Raw genomic sequence first — 16,623 nt, forward strand, 5'->3', positions numbered from 1 at the left:
AGCCAGACAAGATCTAGTAAGAATGAGGAAAGTCTTTTAAAGGAAAGGTGTGTGATTAACATAAATGGCACTAGGTTAGAAATCAAATTTGGGATTAAGAGAACTATAATTTCTCCCCTTTTTACTTCTATTTATCTGCCCATTTATCTGTCCTCATGCTTTCAATTCTTTTGCAAAAAGCCAGGTAACAAACTTTATGGCAATGACATATGTATTAGAGATACATGCACATATTCAGATCTGGTAGAGTTTGGAGCAGTTTTGCCTTGTGGGAGGCTGGCAGAGGTAGTAGAGTTTATAAAAGACAAAAATCTTTTAAAGGCAGTAATTCCTAATAATTTTATAAATTGAGACACTTTTAAAAGTCTGGGACACTCCCTTCATCCTCCTCTACAGCAAAGTGACAAGTAACTGTAACTTTGTTCTGGACAATTTCCTGACAATTCAATGAGACCACTTGAGATAAATATGGACACTCAATATGTTACCAAACTTGCTTTGGAAAATGACAGCTGCAAAGACCAAGCTGTTATAATTGCATTTGTCTCTTAAGTGTCTTATTTCACTGCCTGGCCTGTGTTTGGTATACAGTAAGTGTTCAATAAGTGTTTGTTAAGTGAAAGAATAAAAAAGCATCTATATAAAGTTTACTTTTTCTGATTCAATGTAATATCATAGAGATAGGGGATGTGGTTCTCAAAAGGTAGCATTGTATAACCCGGGAATGTGATAAAAATGCAAATCCCTCCTCTCCTGTACCCCACACAAAACTGGAAACTATGGAATGAACCAGTAATTTGTATTTTAACAATCACTCGGGTGATACTAACACTTACTGAAGTCTGAGAATCACCAATTTAAAAAGGATCCTTTAAGAAAGATTACCTCCCACACTGCTGCTACTGCTGCTGCTAAGTCACTTCAGCGTGTCTGACTCTGTGCGACCCCACAGACGGCAGCCCACCAGGCTCCGCCTTCCCTGGGATTCTCCAGGCAAGAACACTGGAGTGGGTTGCCATTTCCTTCTCCAATGCATGAAAGTGAAAAGTGAAAGGGAAATTGCTCAGTCGTGTCCGATTCTTCACGGACTCATGGACTGCAGCCCACCAGCCTCCCCCATCCATGGGATTTTCCAGGCAAGAGTACTGGAGTGGGGTGCCATCGCCTTCTCTGAACCTCCCACACTAAAGGTTAAGAATTCCACACCAATAGTACCTTCACTATTGCACTGAGAAAAGTCCTGAGACCGAGGCATCATGATGAGAGTTTATGGTGAATTCTGTGACACCCAGGCAAGAAGAAAAGATGGCTCAGCATTATGGGAGTCAAAAAGAGCAGGGATTCGAGGCTTGAGAGATTATTAGTGGTCTCCAAGTCTTGTATGTGGCTTTCTGTCGTGGCCCTGGGTGTGGGAACGGGGAGGCCCAGTAGCCTTGCCTCCATAGGGTCTGGCTCCCACGTGCTTTCCCAACAGGGATTATGTTGCCTTTGAGTCTCTGTTGTAGGAACATGCTCTCCCTGTCAAATGGGTGACATCTGAGCCCTTTACGATCACAGTGGTTGTGGTTTGGCAAGCTGCTTGCATCCCCTTCCAAACACAGGCAGCAGTGTGAGCTGTAGCAGAGTGTAGCATAAATCTAAGGCTCAGTTTTGCCCGATACAATGATCTAATTAAAAGTTAGTTTTCACCAGTCAAGTTCAACTTCCAATATTATTATAGGGTGACCAACTTGTCCTAGTTTGCTTGGGAAAATTCCAAAAAATCCACATCTTGGAAAACCTTCAGTCCCAAGAAAATTGAGATGTTTGGTCACCCTAATGATTTGGGGTTCCAAGGATAAAAACACAGCCCAAGTTTGCTTTCTGATAGCTGAACTTCTGCCAAGACCAATAAAATTTAGTAATAAGTAGTGAGAAAGGCAGGAAAATAAGAGTAGATGGCATTAGAGAAGTAGTGGGTGAAAGAAAATGTGTATGACTTGCTTAGCAAATCTGAAGACAATATGGAACCAGATCACTGAATTCTAAAGCCACTTTGATGGGGACTCTACCATACCCCGACACTGCAAGCTACCAGAGGCACCCCCCTGGGGAGGCTAGTATAATACCACCTCTCCCTGGCTCCCTGAAAATGTACTAGACTCCATTTTAAAAAGCCATATAGCTAAAGTTACTCTTAGCAAATGCAATGACTTTTTTTACCTTCCAAAAGAAGTATGAATAATTTATACCACTCGTAGACAAGAAGATAACCAAGGGCAGGACTACCTAATGTCAGTGAGGTATCACAGGCCCTGACAATGAAGGCCCTTGAATAAGTAGGTCACAAACTTAGTAGCGTACACTTTACACTAAGAAAATACGGGTAAAATACTTAGTATGTGCCCAAAGTCGATAGTACATCTGTGGCAGTTCCCTTTCTTTCTTTCACTGGGATTTCCTCACACCCTCAACTCAGATTCCCTTTGTTAAAATATAGAAAAAACAATTAAAGTTTGGTTTTTATACCATCACAAGGAGAAAAAGAGAGAAGGCAAAAGGAAGGTATGTTATAAAAAATGAGCACATTAGCAATAGCAGGAAATAACAGCTTTGTGTTGAGAGAGAAGAAAGTTAAAATAAACAGGTGCATTAACTAAAAATCATAACAGTTGAGAGTCATCTATTTTAAGGGTAGATGACTCGGTGGTAAAGAATCTATCCACCAATGCAGGAGACATAGGAGACTAAGATTTGATCTCTAGGTCAGGAAGATCCCCTGGAGAAGGAAATGGCAACCCACTCCAGTATGCTTGCCTGAAATTCCATGGACAGAGGAGCCTGGTGGGCTATAGTCCATGGGGTCGCAGAGAGTTGGACATGACTGAGTGACTGAGCACACGAGGTGGTCCCATTTCACAATGATCTCCAAGGAGCTCTGCATTAGCACCAGTGTGAACTGTTACTAATAATCATGTCCCAAGACATTGTGAGTAAGGAGAACTGTGTCCAATACACTCAATATGAAAGGGGAGTCATAGTTTTAGAAAGTTCCAGCTGTCTGGAATATGTAACTTAATAGAATATCTCATTTCATTGATGATGTCTATCGTCTCTCCTCAAACCAGTGGTTTCCATTTCACCCTTGCTACTCAAAATGTGGACCCTGGGTCAACACCATGGCACCACCTAGAAGCTCTTTAACACTGCAGAATCTCAGGAGCCACCCCGACCTGCTGAATCAGAACACTCTTTTTAACCAGATTCTCAGGGTTTGGTAGGACATGCATCACCTGGCTCCTTACCTTCTATGGTTCTCTTTCTTGCTCTCTCAGGTCCAGTCACCCAGGTTTCCTTCTACTCCTCCTGTACTCCACACTGTCTCCTCAGGGCATTTGCCTCAGCGGTTCCCTCTGCTTGTAATGTTCTCCTCACGCCCTCTCTGTGCAGTGCTCTCTGACCACCCCGTTTAAAAGTTAACCATCCTCCATCCTCGTCCTCCATGCTTACCACCCCCGATCTCCCTTGCTGTACTTTTTCCCCTATAATACTTCACCTTTCTAACATCCCACACAACTGATTTAGGATTACGCTTATTGCTTATTGTCCCTTTGATGAATGGAGAAGGCGATGGCATCCCACTCCAGTACTCTTGCCTGGAAAATCCCATGGATGGAGGAGCCTGGTGGGCTGCAGTCCATGGGGTCTCGAAGAGTCGGACACGACTGAGCAACTTCCTTTCACTTTTCACTTTCATGCATTGGAGAAGGAAATGGCAACCCACTCCAGTGTTCTTGCCTGGAGAATCCCAGGGATGGGGGAGCCTGGTGGGCTGCCGTCTCTGGGGTCACACAGAGTCGGACACGACTGAAGTGACTTAGCAGCAGCAGCAGCATGAAACTGGGACTTTTTGACTGTGTTGTTCCTTGATGTCACACGTGACCAGAACAGTGCCCATGAAGTGTAGTCTACAGGCTGACTCTCGCCTCTGGTCTCAACTGGATCACTGAAGAAACTTAGAGTAGTTTAAGTTAGAGTAAGAAATTTAGAAAATTATAAATCAATTTGATATTGACACAACACCTAAATGGGTGATTATTTACCTAGTAATTCATTTCACTGTATTTTACAAAAATATCAGACTGTGCAGTTTGAAAATGAAAACATCCAATTCCAATTTGTTGTTTTTTTTTTTCCCCAATTTGGTCTTTTTAAAAATAGTTTGAGAAGCACTGGCCCAGGAAAGTTCCTGGCACTTAGTGTTAATAATTGTTTGCTGAAGAAATAAAGAGAAGAACAAATGCCTGAAGAATAAACTTTTACATAGTAAAGGACTGCTGCAGTCCATGGTGTCGCAAAGAGTTGGATACAACTGAGCAACTGAACTGAGTAAAGGCAAATCAGGTTTGTATCTATGCCTGGCAGTCCAATTAAATAATTTCTGCCTGGATTAGTGGCAACGTGATTCATGTTTTGCACTTCCTCGATATACTGTGCTTTCTTGTCCCATGTGAAAAATATAAGGCTCAAATGATCAATGAAGGAAATTTCTGAGACTCCCTGAATAACTGACTGAAGATAGCCTTTGTCCAAGCCCCACATCTGGACACTTTTTTGCCTGGCTGTTCTGAGCAAAGCTGGCCTGATTAAGTAACTTTAGATTTATTCCCTGCTTTCCCCTACCCTCACCTCCCTCACATCTCTTTATAAAACAATGCAGTTAGCACTCACTGAAAGTTAGAAGGCAAGCTTGTTGGATGTTAGTGTTTTCTTAAAACTGAAAAGGTCATAATATTCTCAGGCTTCTATAGAATCATGGATTGCAATAATGGATCATTTAAGGCAATGAATTGAACACAAAGGTATAACCGGCTAAAATGTCTCTTACAGAGTAAATACACTCATTTCTGCAGCTTATCACTGTGAACATATAAATAAAACTGGAAATCTTTTGTTCTTCAGCCATCTTTGTTGGCTTCTAAGGTCAAGAGGAAGAGGCTTCTAAGGTCTGGTTTATAAAATGCTTTTTCCTGCCCAAACCTTCCTTCCCTCTCCCCCTGTTCAAAACAATAACAACAAAATGAAATGGCTTGGATTTTTTAAACTTGTCCCACTGGTATGCTATACCTCTTTGGGGGTGTTAAGAGACCATGGACAGAGGAGTCTGGCGGGGCACTGTCCATGGGGTCACAAAGAGTCAGACATGACTGAGCGACTAAGCACAGCACAAGAGACCTTTATTTTGTTCCGGGATTGTTAGAAGTACAGTTTAAAACTTCTCTGACTCATTTACTTGAGCTTTATTTCATTCTTGCTTCCACTATATCCTATCACAGTTGTGAATGCTTAAGAATTCAGTTTGGGGACCCAGGCTAGTTTGCAAGGACAGAATTCGGAAATGAAAAGACATGGTTCTAGAGGGTTTAAAATCTAGTAGATGCATGTAAATAACTGTAATACAAGGAAGGACGTGATAAGTACTAAAGGAAAGTCAAAGCACTCAGAGGGAGCCATGGTGGACTCTGAAGAATGGAGGGGACCTTGAGAATGAACAGTGAGGCAGAGGCAACAGCATGAACAAAATCACGGAGGAGAGAAAGGACACACTTGGCATGCATGGAGGACAGAGAGTAGTTTGGTATGCCAAAGCACAAAATGAGGAAGAGACACCAGTGAAGACAGAGCTAGAAAGGAAGACAGGAAGAGTTAGAACAGAGACAGCCTTGTATGTTGTGCCAAGAAGCTTAAAGTTGATGCTAGAACAACAGGGAGCCACTGGAGATTATGGTGGAAGAGAAAGTTATGATTAGGGAATGCTTTAGAAGAGCTCCTCAGATACCCATGCATGAGGCAAGTTGAGAGAAGAAAAGAAGCAGGAAGACCACTTAGGATACAGTTTACAAGAGTTTAAGGAGAACTCATAGTGATGGTGGCAAACCAAACAGAGAAACCTCTAGATGGGAAGGAAGGAGCAATAGTGACAGGAAATACATATGAACATTTGCAGCAACTTATTAATAAGTTTGACTTTTGCGGACACTTATCTAAAGGCAGGGAAAGATGATTATAATCCAACATGTCTCTTCGGTAGTTAATTCAAAATGCAATATATTTTTACTCCTCCTAAACGATACCACCAAAACTTGATGCCTCAAAATAAGAACTTTATTTCTCGACCCGTTTTTCATATTTAACTTTGCATTTGTATAATGTCAATAGCATAAGTACCATTGCAACACCCGACATAATAGTGTACCGTTATGATGAGCCAGACACCACACTGTGCCCTTTACTTCTACTAGCTTATTTAATCCTCAATACAACCTTTTGGCTATGAATTACCATTTCCCTCATCTTACATGTGTAAGTCCTGAGGTAAGGAATTGTTACATAAAGCTATGTAACAGGAAAGCAGAGATTTGCATCCAGGCAGATCTGACTCCATAGGCAGAATCTGTGCCTTTGGCTATTCAAGCATGCTTTAAAATTTTCTTTTTACACGTATTTTAAAGTAGAATGCTAGAAGAGAACAAAGACCAGATGGAACAAAGAAAACAAATAACAAGATGACTGCTATAAACCAAAGTATGTCAACAGTCACATTAGATGTAAATGGTTTAAACATCCAAATTAAAAGGTAGAGATTATCTGTTTGGATAGTGAAAAATGCCAACCAAATTCTTGCATAATAGATTCTATTCCACCATGTGATCTTTTTCCTCAATTTCCATTTTTGCACCACTCTTCCCCTTACCTCAGTGTGGCCTTATTCCTGAATATTACCTGGCTGTGAGGAAATTAGTCCATTGGACATATTTATCATTTTCTGCATGTTCATTTAAAAGGTTCTGCCATAATACACGAATCCTCTCTCATCTCTCTTGAAGAGTTAAATTTCATATGGACTGAAGGTCCTAACACATATATCACACATTCTCTACTTCATATTTTACCACTTTATCACTGAAACAGACTAAGAAGAAACTTTGAGAAGTCTAAGAAACTACTATATATTGCAGAAAAATAAATGAGGTCAACAGTAAAGGCACAGTAGTTTCTTAGTATTCGTATTTTAAGTTGAAAAGATTTCTTCCTTGGGAATGATCCAAAATGTGTTTAGTATTTTCTGGTTCATAAATATTTCTTATGATCTTGCTTCTAGTTTATCTTCCAGAAGTATTGATTATAGCTACTCATAACACCCCAAACTGACTTTTACCATATTCTGTAGCAAGAATTTAGAAAGGGGGCAAAAAATATCATTTTCCATGAGTGTGGCAAGATGTCTGTATTCTTGCTAAAAGAATAGCCATGTTGCCAAAAGGGCAGAACTACTCTCTAAATCCATATTCTTTACCAAGCCCTAGATTTTGACTCTGAACTATTTGCTTCGGTCAGTTGTCTATCTTCCCTGTTGTTGTTGTTTTTAATATGGAATGCTTTGCAAATTTGCATGCTGTCCTTGTGCAGGGGCCGTGCTAAACTTTGTACCTTTCCAAACTTAGTATACATGCTGTTGAAGTGAGCACAAGAAAGTTTTAAAGGAGTTTCTTAATTTAGGCTTCTTACAAGTAAAGGGAAAAGTATGATCTTTGATATTCATTTTTTTTTTCCTTTAGAAAAAGTAAACTTAAGTGGCACAGATAGGTAGTAAACTGCTACTTTTAATGAAAGTTTTGTTTCCAGTCTTTAAGGCTTTCTATATCTGAATGTTCTGCTAACATTAGCCCATACTAGTATCAGAGTACTGCCTTCTACACAGCCTGTCTAAACAACTCATTAAAAAGTACACAAGCATGCAAATAGTAGAAATAGCTTACAATTCAAAATGTTCTTCTTACCAGATTTTGCAGGGGCTCCCCTCGAAGGACTCAGTCCTGGGCAATCTGGAACAGCATGGCATGTCTGAAAAGACAGAATCAGTCCCAGAAACTGAGTGCTTCAGAAAGACCCAGTAAAATAATTATTACTTTTATCCTCTGATGAGTCAGCCTTTAGAACTTGGCTTCCATTTAACTAAGGGACCCTGAACTTCAATCATACTAGGGAAAAGTTTAAGTATATTGGGGTCATGTGGTGAGTTGCTCATGCCTTACAGTAGAATTGAGTGGAGGTCCTCTCCTTGGGGGCAATTAGCTGCAAAGTCTCAACACCTTTGCCTCATCCATTTATTTATTCCTCTGAACAAGCCAACCTAGCCCCCTTGTAAATTAATTATAGTCCGTATAAAAAACAGCTTGTGCTGATTTTCTCTTATACTTAATTTTTATCCCTGAGAAAGAAAAAAGAAAACCTATAGGAAGGTATTAATCTACTTAACATTTCTAAGTACATCATCCAAAGGATTTTGTTTTTTTAATCTTACATATGCTCAGCAGAGTTACTGGCAAAAACTGTACATTTTCTTCATTTCATCCTTTCAACATCAAATAGTAGGCAGCAAAAATTGGATCAGACTTCAAAGCCTGCTGTGGGCTCCAAGTCACAGAGAGACGCCTCCATTTCACATATTGAATTCGAGCAGGATATCAAAGTGCTACCAAAGAACCTCAGGTCCTTACTCAAAAAGAGGCTCTAACATCTGTAGAGAGTGGAGTGTACAGACAAACCACCTCAGGGATCAGCTAGCATTTATTCTCAGCAGCAAATTTCCAGGCTTTTGATTCTCTCTTCGCTGTACCTCCCTGCCTCTCTGCTGAACCAAAATTCTTAAGCAAGCTGGGCTTTTGTCTCAAAGCCTTCAAAATATCACTAACAGTTCATGTCTGGATGGCTTGACCAAGCAGCCACAGACAGGCACCATGACCACAGACTAGGACGAGTCTGTAATAAGGATAGACAGTTACTTCAGAGTCAAGGATGTCCAGCTACCTTATTTGAGTGTCCTGCGAAGACATCACACCCTTTGGAAGAACTCTGGGCTTGTGAATGCCTAAAAATAAAAATATAATAATAATTATTATAATAATATTTTTAGAAGGCTTGAAAAAAAAAAAAAAAACTTACAGAGGATTGCTTTCCTCCAAAGATGGATCAGAACAAACTCTCATTCAGCATCTGTTGCTTTCCATTCCAATCCTTGGTTAGGAGGACATGGTCAACTTAAGGAAATGTATCCTATCAGGTGCTGCTCAAGTCAGCCTGAGATCCTAAGACCCAAGACCCTGCCCGTTTAAAGTTGTGTGATCTAATCTACTTTACTGCTGGGTGTTCGCAAACATTACCAAGTAGCCAACCATGATGCTAAGGCTGAACCTCCAATCCAGCACCTTAATCACATTGTTAAATAATTCAAAATAGATCCTGTAGTCAAATAAGTCTGGGGAATGCTAAGCTGTGTGTAGTTTAAGAGGTTTCCTTATTGCAGAATGATCTTTGACAATATGCATTTAAGGATTTCTAAAATGGGGTGTGTGAGGGAGGGGGAGAATTCAGTTCCCTAAACTACTTTGAGCAAGAAATTTAAAAAGTGATAATTAACATCTATTTAAATACTAATGTTTCATGGAGCAAAGTTTGGAAAAATCAACTTATATAAAAAATCCAGAAATTGGAACACATGGTATAAAGTGTGATGAGGGACTTCCTTGGCAGGCCAGTGATTGAGACTCTGCACTTCCATTGCAGGGGGCATGGGTTAGATTCCGAATTGGGGAATGAAGATCTCGTATGATGCACATTATAGCCAAAAAATGGTAGAAATTATTTTTTAAAAAATGTTTTAAGAGTGTGATGATTATAATTCACTCACTGCTAAAACCGACTCTCACAATTCCTTTCAGATGGAAGCCAGGAGTATGGAAAGCACTGACTAGGTGAAGGGAAGTCTGGGTAACTGAGTCCTGCTTCAAAATCCATCCTGTCTCTCTGGGTGTCTCTGTCTCTCTTACACATACACACAGGCATACACATTTACACACATTCAATTGGGTAAATTTCTATGGTATTCTGGGTTCTAGTTTTCCTCATCTATAAAATGAGGGGATTGAAATAAACTATTCCTAAGAGTTGACTCATTGGAAAAGACTCTGATGCTGGGAGGGATTGGGGGCAGGAGAAGAAGTGGACGACAGGATGAGATGGCTGGATGGCATCACTGACTCGATGGATGTGAGTCTGAGTGAACTCTGGGAGTTGGTGATGGACAGGGAGGCCTGGCGTGTTGCGATTCATGGGGTCGCAAAGAGTCGGACACGACTGAGCGATTGAACTGAACTGAACTGAAGAACTCTCCTAATTCTATATTAAAAAACTGTTTATTTAAGCTGAGCATTTCATTTTCTGAATTTCTGTGAATGGTTCATTAGTATTACCTTCAAAATGCATCTATATATAGATTATAAGCAATGTATGTAAGAGCTCAGTCATATCCAACTCTTTGCCACCATATGGGCTGTAGCCTGCCAGGCTTCTCTGTTCATGGAATTTTTCAGGTAAGAATACAGGAGTAGGTGGCGATTTCCTACTCCAGGTTATAAGCAATATACCCATCTAAAAATATCACATCAATATCTGTGGAGAGGAGACTCTGCTGATATATTTATTTGTATATATACTTGTTTGTCATATGTCTCCCACTATGGAATGTTAGCTTCCAAGCAGGTAGGGACACAGTCTGCTTTATTATATACTCTGTATCAACACTTAACCCTGTACCTAGTACACTATAAGTGCTCAATAAATATTTCACAAGTTGAATGAATAAAATGATGACTAGTGGACTCCCAAAATATGGACCATGAAGAATACCCTTTACATTAAAATTGAATTAACTAGCAATTATATAGTTTTCATATTTTAAAAATGTGTTTATATATCTAATAAGGATTTCACAATCATTTGAGCTAAGTGCTTTAATTGCCTATATTATACAGATGAAGAAACTATAGATCAGAGAGGTTAAGAGGTCTGCCCAGGGATTATGGCACATACCTGGCAGAGCTAAGACACTGAGCCCTGTTAGTCTGATCCCAAATACTCTGCTCTCCCTCTGAAGAATGACCCCCATGCCCTTGGGCCCATGGAACTCATTCCTGTCAGCTTAGGCAGGTCCTAGTGGCAGTGGGACACCTACAGAGAGGTGGATTCAGGTCTTCCAGGAGTCCTGGTGGGCTCTGGAGAAAATCTAAGGAAGATAATTTGGCTGTTGAATTACCAAGGGGTCTCTAATTTCTGCCTTTCCTGCCCCAACAAAAGAATGAAACCTTTTAACTCCTCTAGTTTGCAAGGATTTTCAGGACCCAAAGGTCAGTGCACATACCTTCCAACAATACACTGAGGGTTGGCTCATCAGTTTGACTACTTTGTCATTCAAATCTTTGGGAGGATCTAACGCATCTCAATATAATTTTTACATGTGTTACTTGGTTTTAAAAGGCAAAGGTAGAATGAGTAATGTCCAAAGGCAAACAGATTAGAAAATACTTGATTAAACAAAGTTAAGCAGGTTTCTTTCCTAAGAAGATTTCCAGAATCTTTAACTTAGTAATATGCACAATGAAACCTCAACAGTAGGAGAGAACAGGCAGCATTTCCCAGACATTATCTTGACAGTGGAAGCCTCCCTTCACTGGGGCATGTTGAGGCCCTGGTTCTTACAACACATCTTAGAAAACAGTAATCTGAGCAGCTCTTATTTGAAACAACTTTTGCCTTAAAAGAAAAAAAAAAAAAAAAGGATATAAGTCACTTTTCTTTAAAGTCTATAACTGCTTCAACTCTTTTGTAGCAATTTTATCAGATATCTTGTCATTTGCCTCAGGGACTTGAGCCTGGCAGCAAATGGATAACACTTTGCAAGTTGTCATCACCAAAACAAAGTCAATACTTATTACCTGCGTATGTGCCACCAGACCATGGTCAAACATGGATACATGGTTATCCCACCTAATACTTCCAACAACCATGTGGATTAGTTCTATTTTTACACCCATTTTACAGATGAGGGAATTAAGGATCCAGAAGCTAGTGACTCCCTGGTGGCTCAGCTGGTAAAGAATCCACCTGCAATTCGAGAAACCTGGCCTCAATCCCTGGGTTGGGAAGATCCCCTGGAGAAGGGAAAGGCTACCCACTCCAGCATTCTGGCCTGGAGTATAGTCCATGGGGTTGCAAAGGGTCGGACACAACTGAGCAATTTTCACTTTCAAGCTAATGACTTGTTTAAATGTCATAACTAGTAAACAGTGCAGCATAAAACCTGCCTACATAAAAAGGAGACTCCAAAGGGAAATCACTGATTCAGATACAAACGATCAATTGCTGATAAAATGTTAGACAAATGGTTGATGGTGAATAGGACGTGCAATATGGTGCCAAAGCACCACCATACAGATTCCTTCTTTAGGTCACAAGGAGAGTAAGGGAACTGCATACTGGATATTTATACCACCTCAATTCAGTGCCAATCTTAGCACCACTGATGCCCACACAACACTGTCTTGTGACGTGAGACAATATGAAATATTCAACATCACCCAGGATACTTATATTTTTTCATTTAGTTAAAAACTTAACTTTAATCAAAGCTTTTAGATCTAATGTATAGTTTATCTAAAACACATAGTATAGAGGGGGAAAACTAGGACTGCAAAAAATCAAGCAGGCAAATATAGAAGATGAGTTATTTTATGGGATGACTGGTTCATTCTTCTAACAAATCAGTGTCATGAAAAAGGGGAGTCTTGTATGTGAATAGAGATTTAGGGGACATAACAACTTGATATAATGTAATGTCCTACATTAGATCCTGACTTGGACAAACAGGTATAAAGGACCATTCTTCAAACATCTAGGAAATTTTTATTGGTATTAGATGATAATAACAAATTATTTATTTTAAAGCATGGTATTATTTTGAACCTGTAGGAGAAATTTTTTGAAATAACATATTGTTCTCAGCCTCTGTTAGAAATCTGATGCTAAATGACAGAAGCAGTCCATTTGGTTATCAAAGGGCGGTGAATAGGAGGTAGTTGTCTCTCTGGAAATGATCCACTGCATATTTCCAGGGCTCCTGTAGCCTCTCAGAAGCCATGACTGAGGTCTCAAGCAGATTGCCTCAAGGGCTTGGCCACTCCGCTGCTTTATTGCAGTCAATTCATTGAATTGTGGGTTCTGGGGGAGATGAAAACTCTGTCACCATTGAAAACCCTTCTGCTCGGTCTCTCCCTTGAATAAGCCCCCAAATAAACTCAAATCTAATTCTCTTTTCTTAAACCAATCCCAGTGCAACAGGATGAGGGGCAGGGTGAAGGCTGGCTCTCGAGCACATGGCTACTGAGAATGCCATAGCATCTCTGCTGTGCAGCAAAGATCCATGAGGCCAGCTGGCTTTGTCATGCTGGGCTGGCAGCACTAGGGGAAGTCACCTTGGTCCAAAACTGGGTCTCAGCTTTGCAGCCTCCAAAAATTAGTCTGCCAGTTCTTTGAGGGGTAATGTATTTTCAGGAGCTGAGTTGTACTAACCAAACTCAAAACAGTCATATTTGAAAAGTAGAATGCTATTGTGTGACTTTACAGTGAGTACAATAATCTGGACCAAACTTTCCCCCTAACTAATTCGTTGTTATACTCTGCAGACCAAATTACACATTAGAAGGAAAACAGAGGAAGCAGGGTGCTCTTTGAGGATCTGACCAATCAGGCTGGTCTTATAACTGGACTTTTTTAACTTTAGGGTTAGAATCAGTCACTTTTTTTCTTAGACAGGAATAGAGACATGCTGGCTATCCTTTGATTTGCCATTTTCTAGATTTCATTTAAATTTCTTTGTGCAGTTTTTATTAATTTTGATAAAACTTGCAAGATTGTATCTTATCTTTTATCAATTATAATGTAGAATGGTTTCTAGAACTGAGAAACCCACTAGTTGTTCACTAATGAGACAATTAGTCATTCACTTACATGCACATTCTATTTTAAAGCAGCTTATTTTGAAATTAAGGTTACTCAACCTTAATTTCTGCAATCTCTAAATAAGATGGCAGTTATTCATTGTGGGTAGATTTTTCTTAGCTTCCTACTGTCTTCAGATTTGGGAATAGTTCCTGGAAACTCTTGTCTTACTTGGTAGCCCTGGGAGAAAGGCTAATCAGAATAACCAAGCAAATTTGTTCCTGCCTCTTTGACAACTCTGAAAAAAAACCTTTTGTACATGGAGTTTTTAATATGAAGAGGTCAATTTCTTTTTTCTAAGAAGCAGCAATCAATCCACCCTGCCAAAGTTATGCTCAGACTAAGATATTTTAACTAAGATATTTTAACATGGAGACCCATGAATCTTGAGGGAGGCACGCTTCAGGCAAATAAGTCAAACAATTTTCCTTCTGGAAGTTATTACTATGAAAGATAATAGAAAACATAAACACCTTGAGAAATGGTTTCAGTAAGTTCAAGTTCTAAAGATAAATTAAGACGTTTAAGGGATAGTATCAGAGAAGAGGACACTGCCCTTTGTAAAAGATCCCATGCTAACCTGAGTGCTAACAAGGCTTCTTTGTGAGCTGGCCATAGGCTGAACCCAAATGGCAACTCAAGAATTATTGTTTAGTTCTTATATGGAATGTGAACATTCAAAGGGCTGAGGGTATAAATGTGAAACAATATCCAGATCTGAATCTACCAGCATTGTATCAACTATGCATTAACTCTTTCCTGAATTATATCAGCTCGGTGTCATTGCATATTCTTACTACTTGCTGTTGCTAAGTCGCTTCAGTCGTGTCCAACTCTGTGCGACCCCATAGACGGCAGCCCACCAGGCTCCCCCGTCCCTGGGATTCTCCAGGCAAGAACACTGGAGTGGGTTGCCATTTCCTTCTCCAGTGCATGAAAGTGAAAAGTGAAAGTGAAGTCGCTCAGTCGTGTCCGACTCTCAGCGACCCGATGGACTGCAGCCTTCCGGCCTCCTCCATCCATGGGATTTTCCAGGCAAGAGTATTGGAGTGGGGTGCCACTGCCTTCTCCGATTCTTACTGCTTACATTTATTTAAATAGCTTTGAAAGCACAGAAGATTGGAGGATAATGTTTTAAGAACACAAATTATTAAGTTGGAAGACACCCAGAGTGTATAAGTTAATGCATGTTTATTACAAAAACTGGGAAGTTAATATTTCTAGAATACTATGTTGTTTTCTATTCACCACCACCACCACAATAAATATTTGCCAAGCACATGCTAAATCTCCCCAGGGTTGTATTCATATTTCTGTGCTTTTATCTGCAATGTCATCTTCTCCCTTGACCACCTGGCCATTGCATCCTTACCCTTTAGCTCTGGCGTTGGCTCCTCTGAAGAGTCTTTCCTGCCCCATCCCCACCCCGGCTACCTCTCCCACTTGGGGCAGAGTTGGAGGTCCTTGGTGTATTTCCACAGTCTACTGAGCATAACCATACTGAAAACTTGGTTCTGCAACTGACTTATCTGGTACTACATCCTGACCAATTAAAAATGTCTGAAAATCATCTACTGAAGGTGAGCTTTATCAAATTTTGATCAAGGGAGAGAAAGCAAAGAGCAAGCACCATAATATTCTTGGCTTTTGAGATATCAGAGCTGTTCCTATTGCTGTGCTCATCAGTTTTATCTTTTCTTCTCTAGTTTTTATTTGATGAAAATGCTCTCAACTCCCAAGTGGTCTGAATATTCACCAATCACTAATCAATGAAAATGAAGCAATATCTGACTTTCTCCCCAAAGTAAATGACTAAACGAACTGGTGGCAAAATGTTTCCTTTTTTCCCTCTTTCTGATTAAAAATATATATTCACTGTTGTACTGTATAAAATATAGATATTCAAGGAGAAGAAAATAAAGAAATGGAAGAATATCCACACCCAGATATAATATCTTGCTTCACATATTTTCAGATGCTTTTCTATGTATATAATATACATTAAAAAATAATGGCTCATGATATATTTGCCATTATAACTTACTTTTTGTATTATGAGCATCTTCCCACATATGTACGTGGAATACAATATAACATTTATGTAATATACACCTATGTCATATTTATGGCTGTACAATACTACATAATTGGTTGGTATCACAAGTGATGTAAGTAATCTCTTATTTTTGGATATTTGTTTCCAGTTTTATGACATTATAAATGTGCTCAGTTAGTCATGTCTGACTTTTTGTGATCTCATGGACTGTAGCCTACCAGGCTCCTCTGTCCATGGGTCCTCCCAGGCAAGAATACTGGAGTGGGTTGCCATTTCCTACTCCAGGGAATCTTCCCAATCTAGTTATTGACCCTGCATCTCTTTTGTCTCTGGCATTGGCAGATGGATTCTTTACCACTAGAACCACCTGGTAAATAATGGGTCATTAAGGATATGTGCATATAGTTATGAGTATATCCAATTTAATTTCCAAAATTTTTCCAATTTTTAATTAGGATAAATTTAATTTAAAGCTATTAGCTTAAATGATGAACAAATTTTCTATTTTAAAGCTTTTGAATTGTATCATCAAATTCTCCTTTAAAAAGTAACAAAAATTAACATTCATAACTATAAAAGTATGAAAGGCCCCACTTGTCATATCATCAACACTGGGTATTATCAGTATTTTTCATCTTTGCTTACCTCTTAAGTAAAAAAAAAAATTTAACCCATTTTTATTTTAATTGACA

At 39.5% G+C, this 16,623-nt stretch overlaps 1 protein-coding gene and 1 non-coding gene across 2 annotated transcripts in view; both read right to left on the reverse strand.

The window, feature by feature from the left end:
- MYO3B (myosin IIIB) overlaps window positions 1–16,623 on the reverse strand; it is a 370,966-nt gene that overhangs the window by 84,991 nt on the left and 269,352 nt on the right. The window contains exons 25-26 of the mRNA XM_059878110.1: window positions 8,851–8,911; window positions 7,821–7,884 (exon numbers count right to left, since the gene is read on the reverse strand). Of these exons, the coding sequence (XP_059734093.1) occupies window positions 7,821–7,884; window positions 8,851–8,911 (125 nt within the window). The remainder of the gene's footprint in view (window positions 1–7,820; window positions 7,885–8,850; window positions 8,912–16,623) is intronic.
- Window positions 7,405–7,508, reverse strand: LOC112443628 (U6 spliceosomal RNA). The gene has a single exon (XR_003032032.1). It is a non-coding gene; the product is annotated as a U6 spliceosomal RNA (small nuclear RNA).

The sequence above is a fragment of the Bos taurus genome, chromosome 2, assembly GCF_002263795.3.
Source record: "Bos taurus isolate L1 Dominette 01449 registration number 42190680 breed Hereford chromosome 2, ARS-UCD2.0, whole genome shotgun sequence".
NCBI lineage: Eukaryota > Metazoa > Chordata > Mammalia > Artiodactyla > Bovidae > Bos > Bos taurus.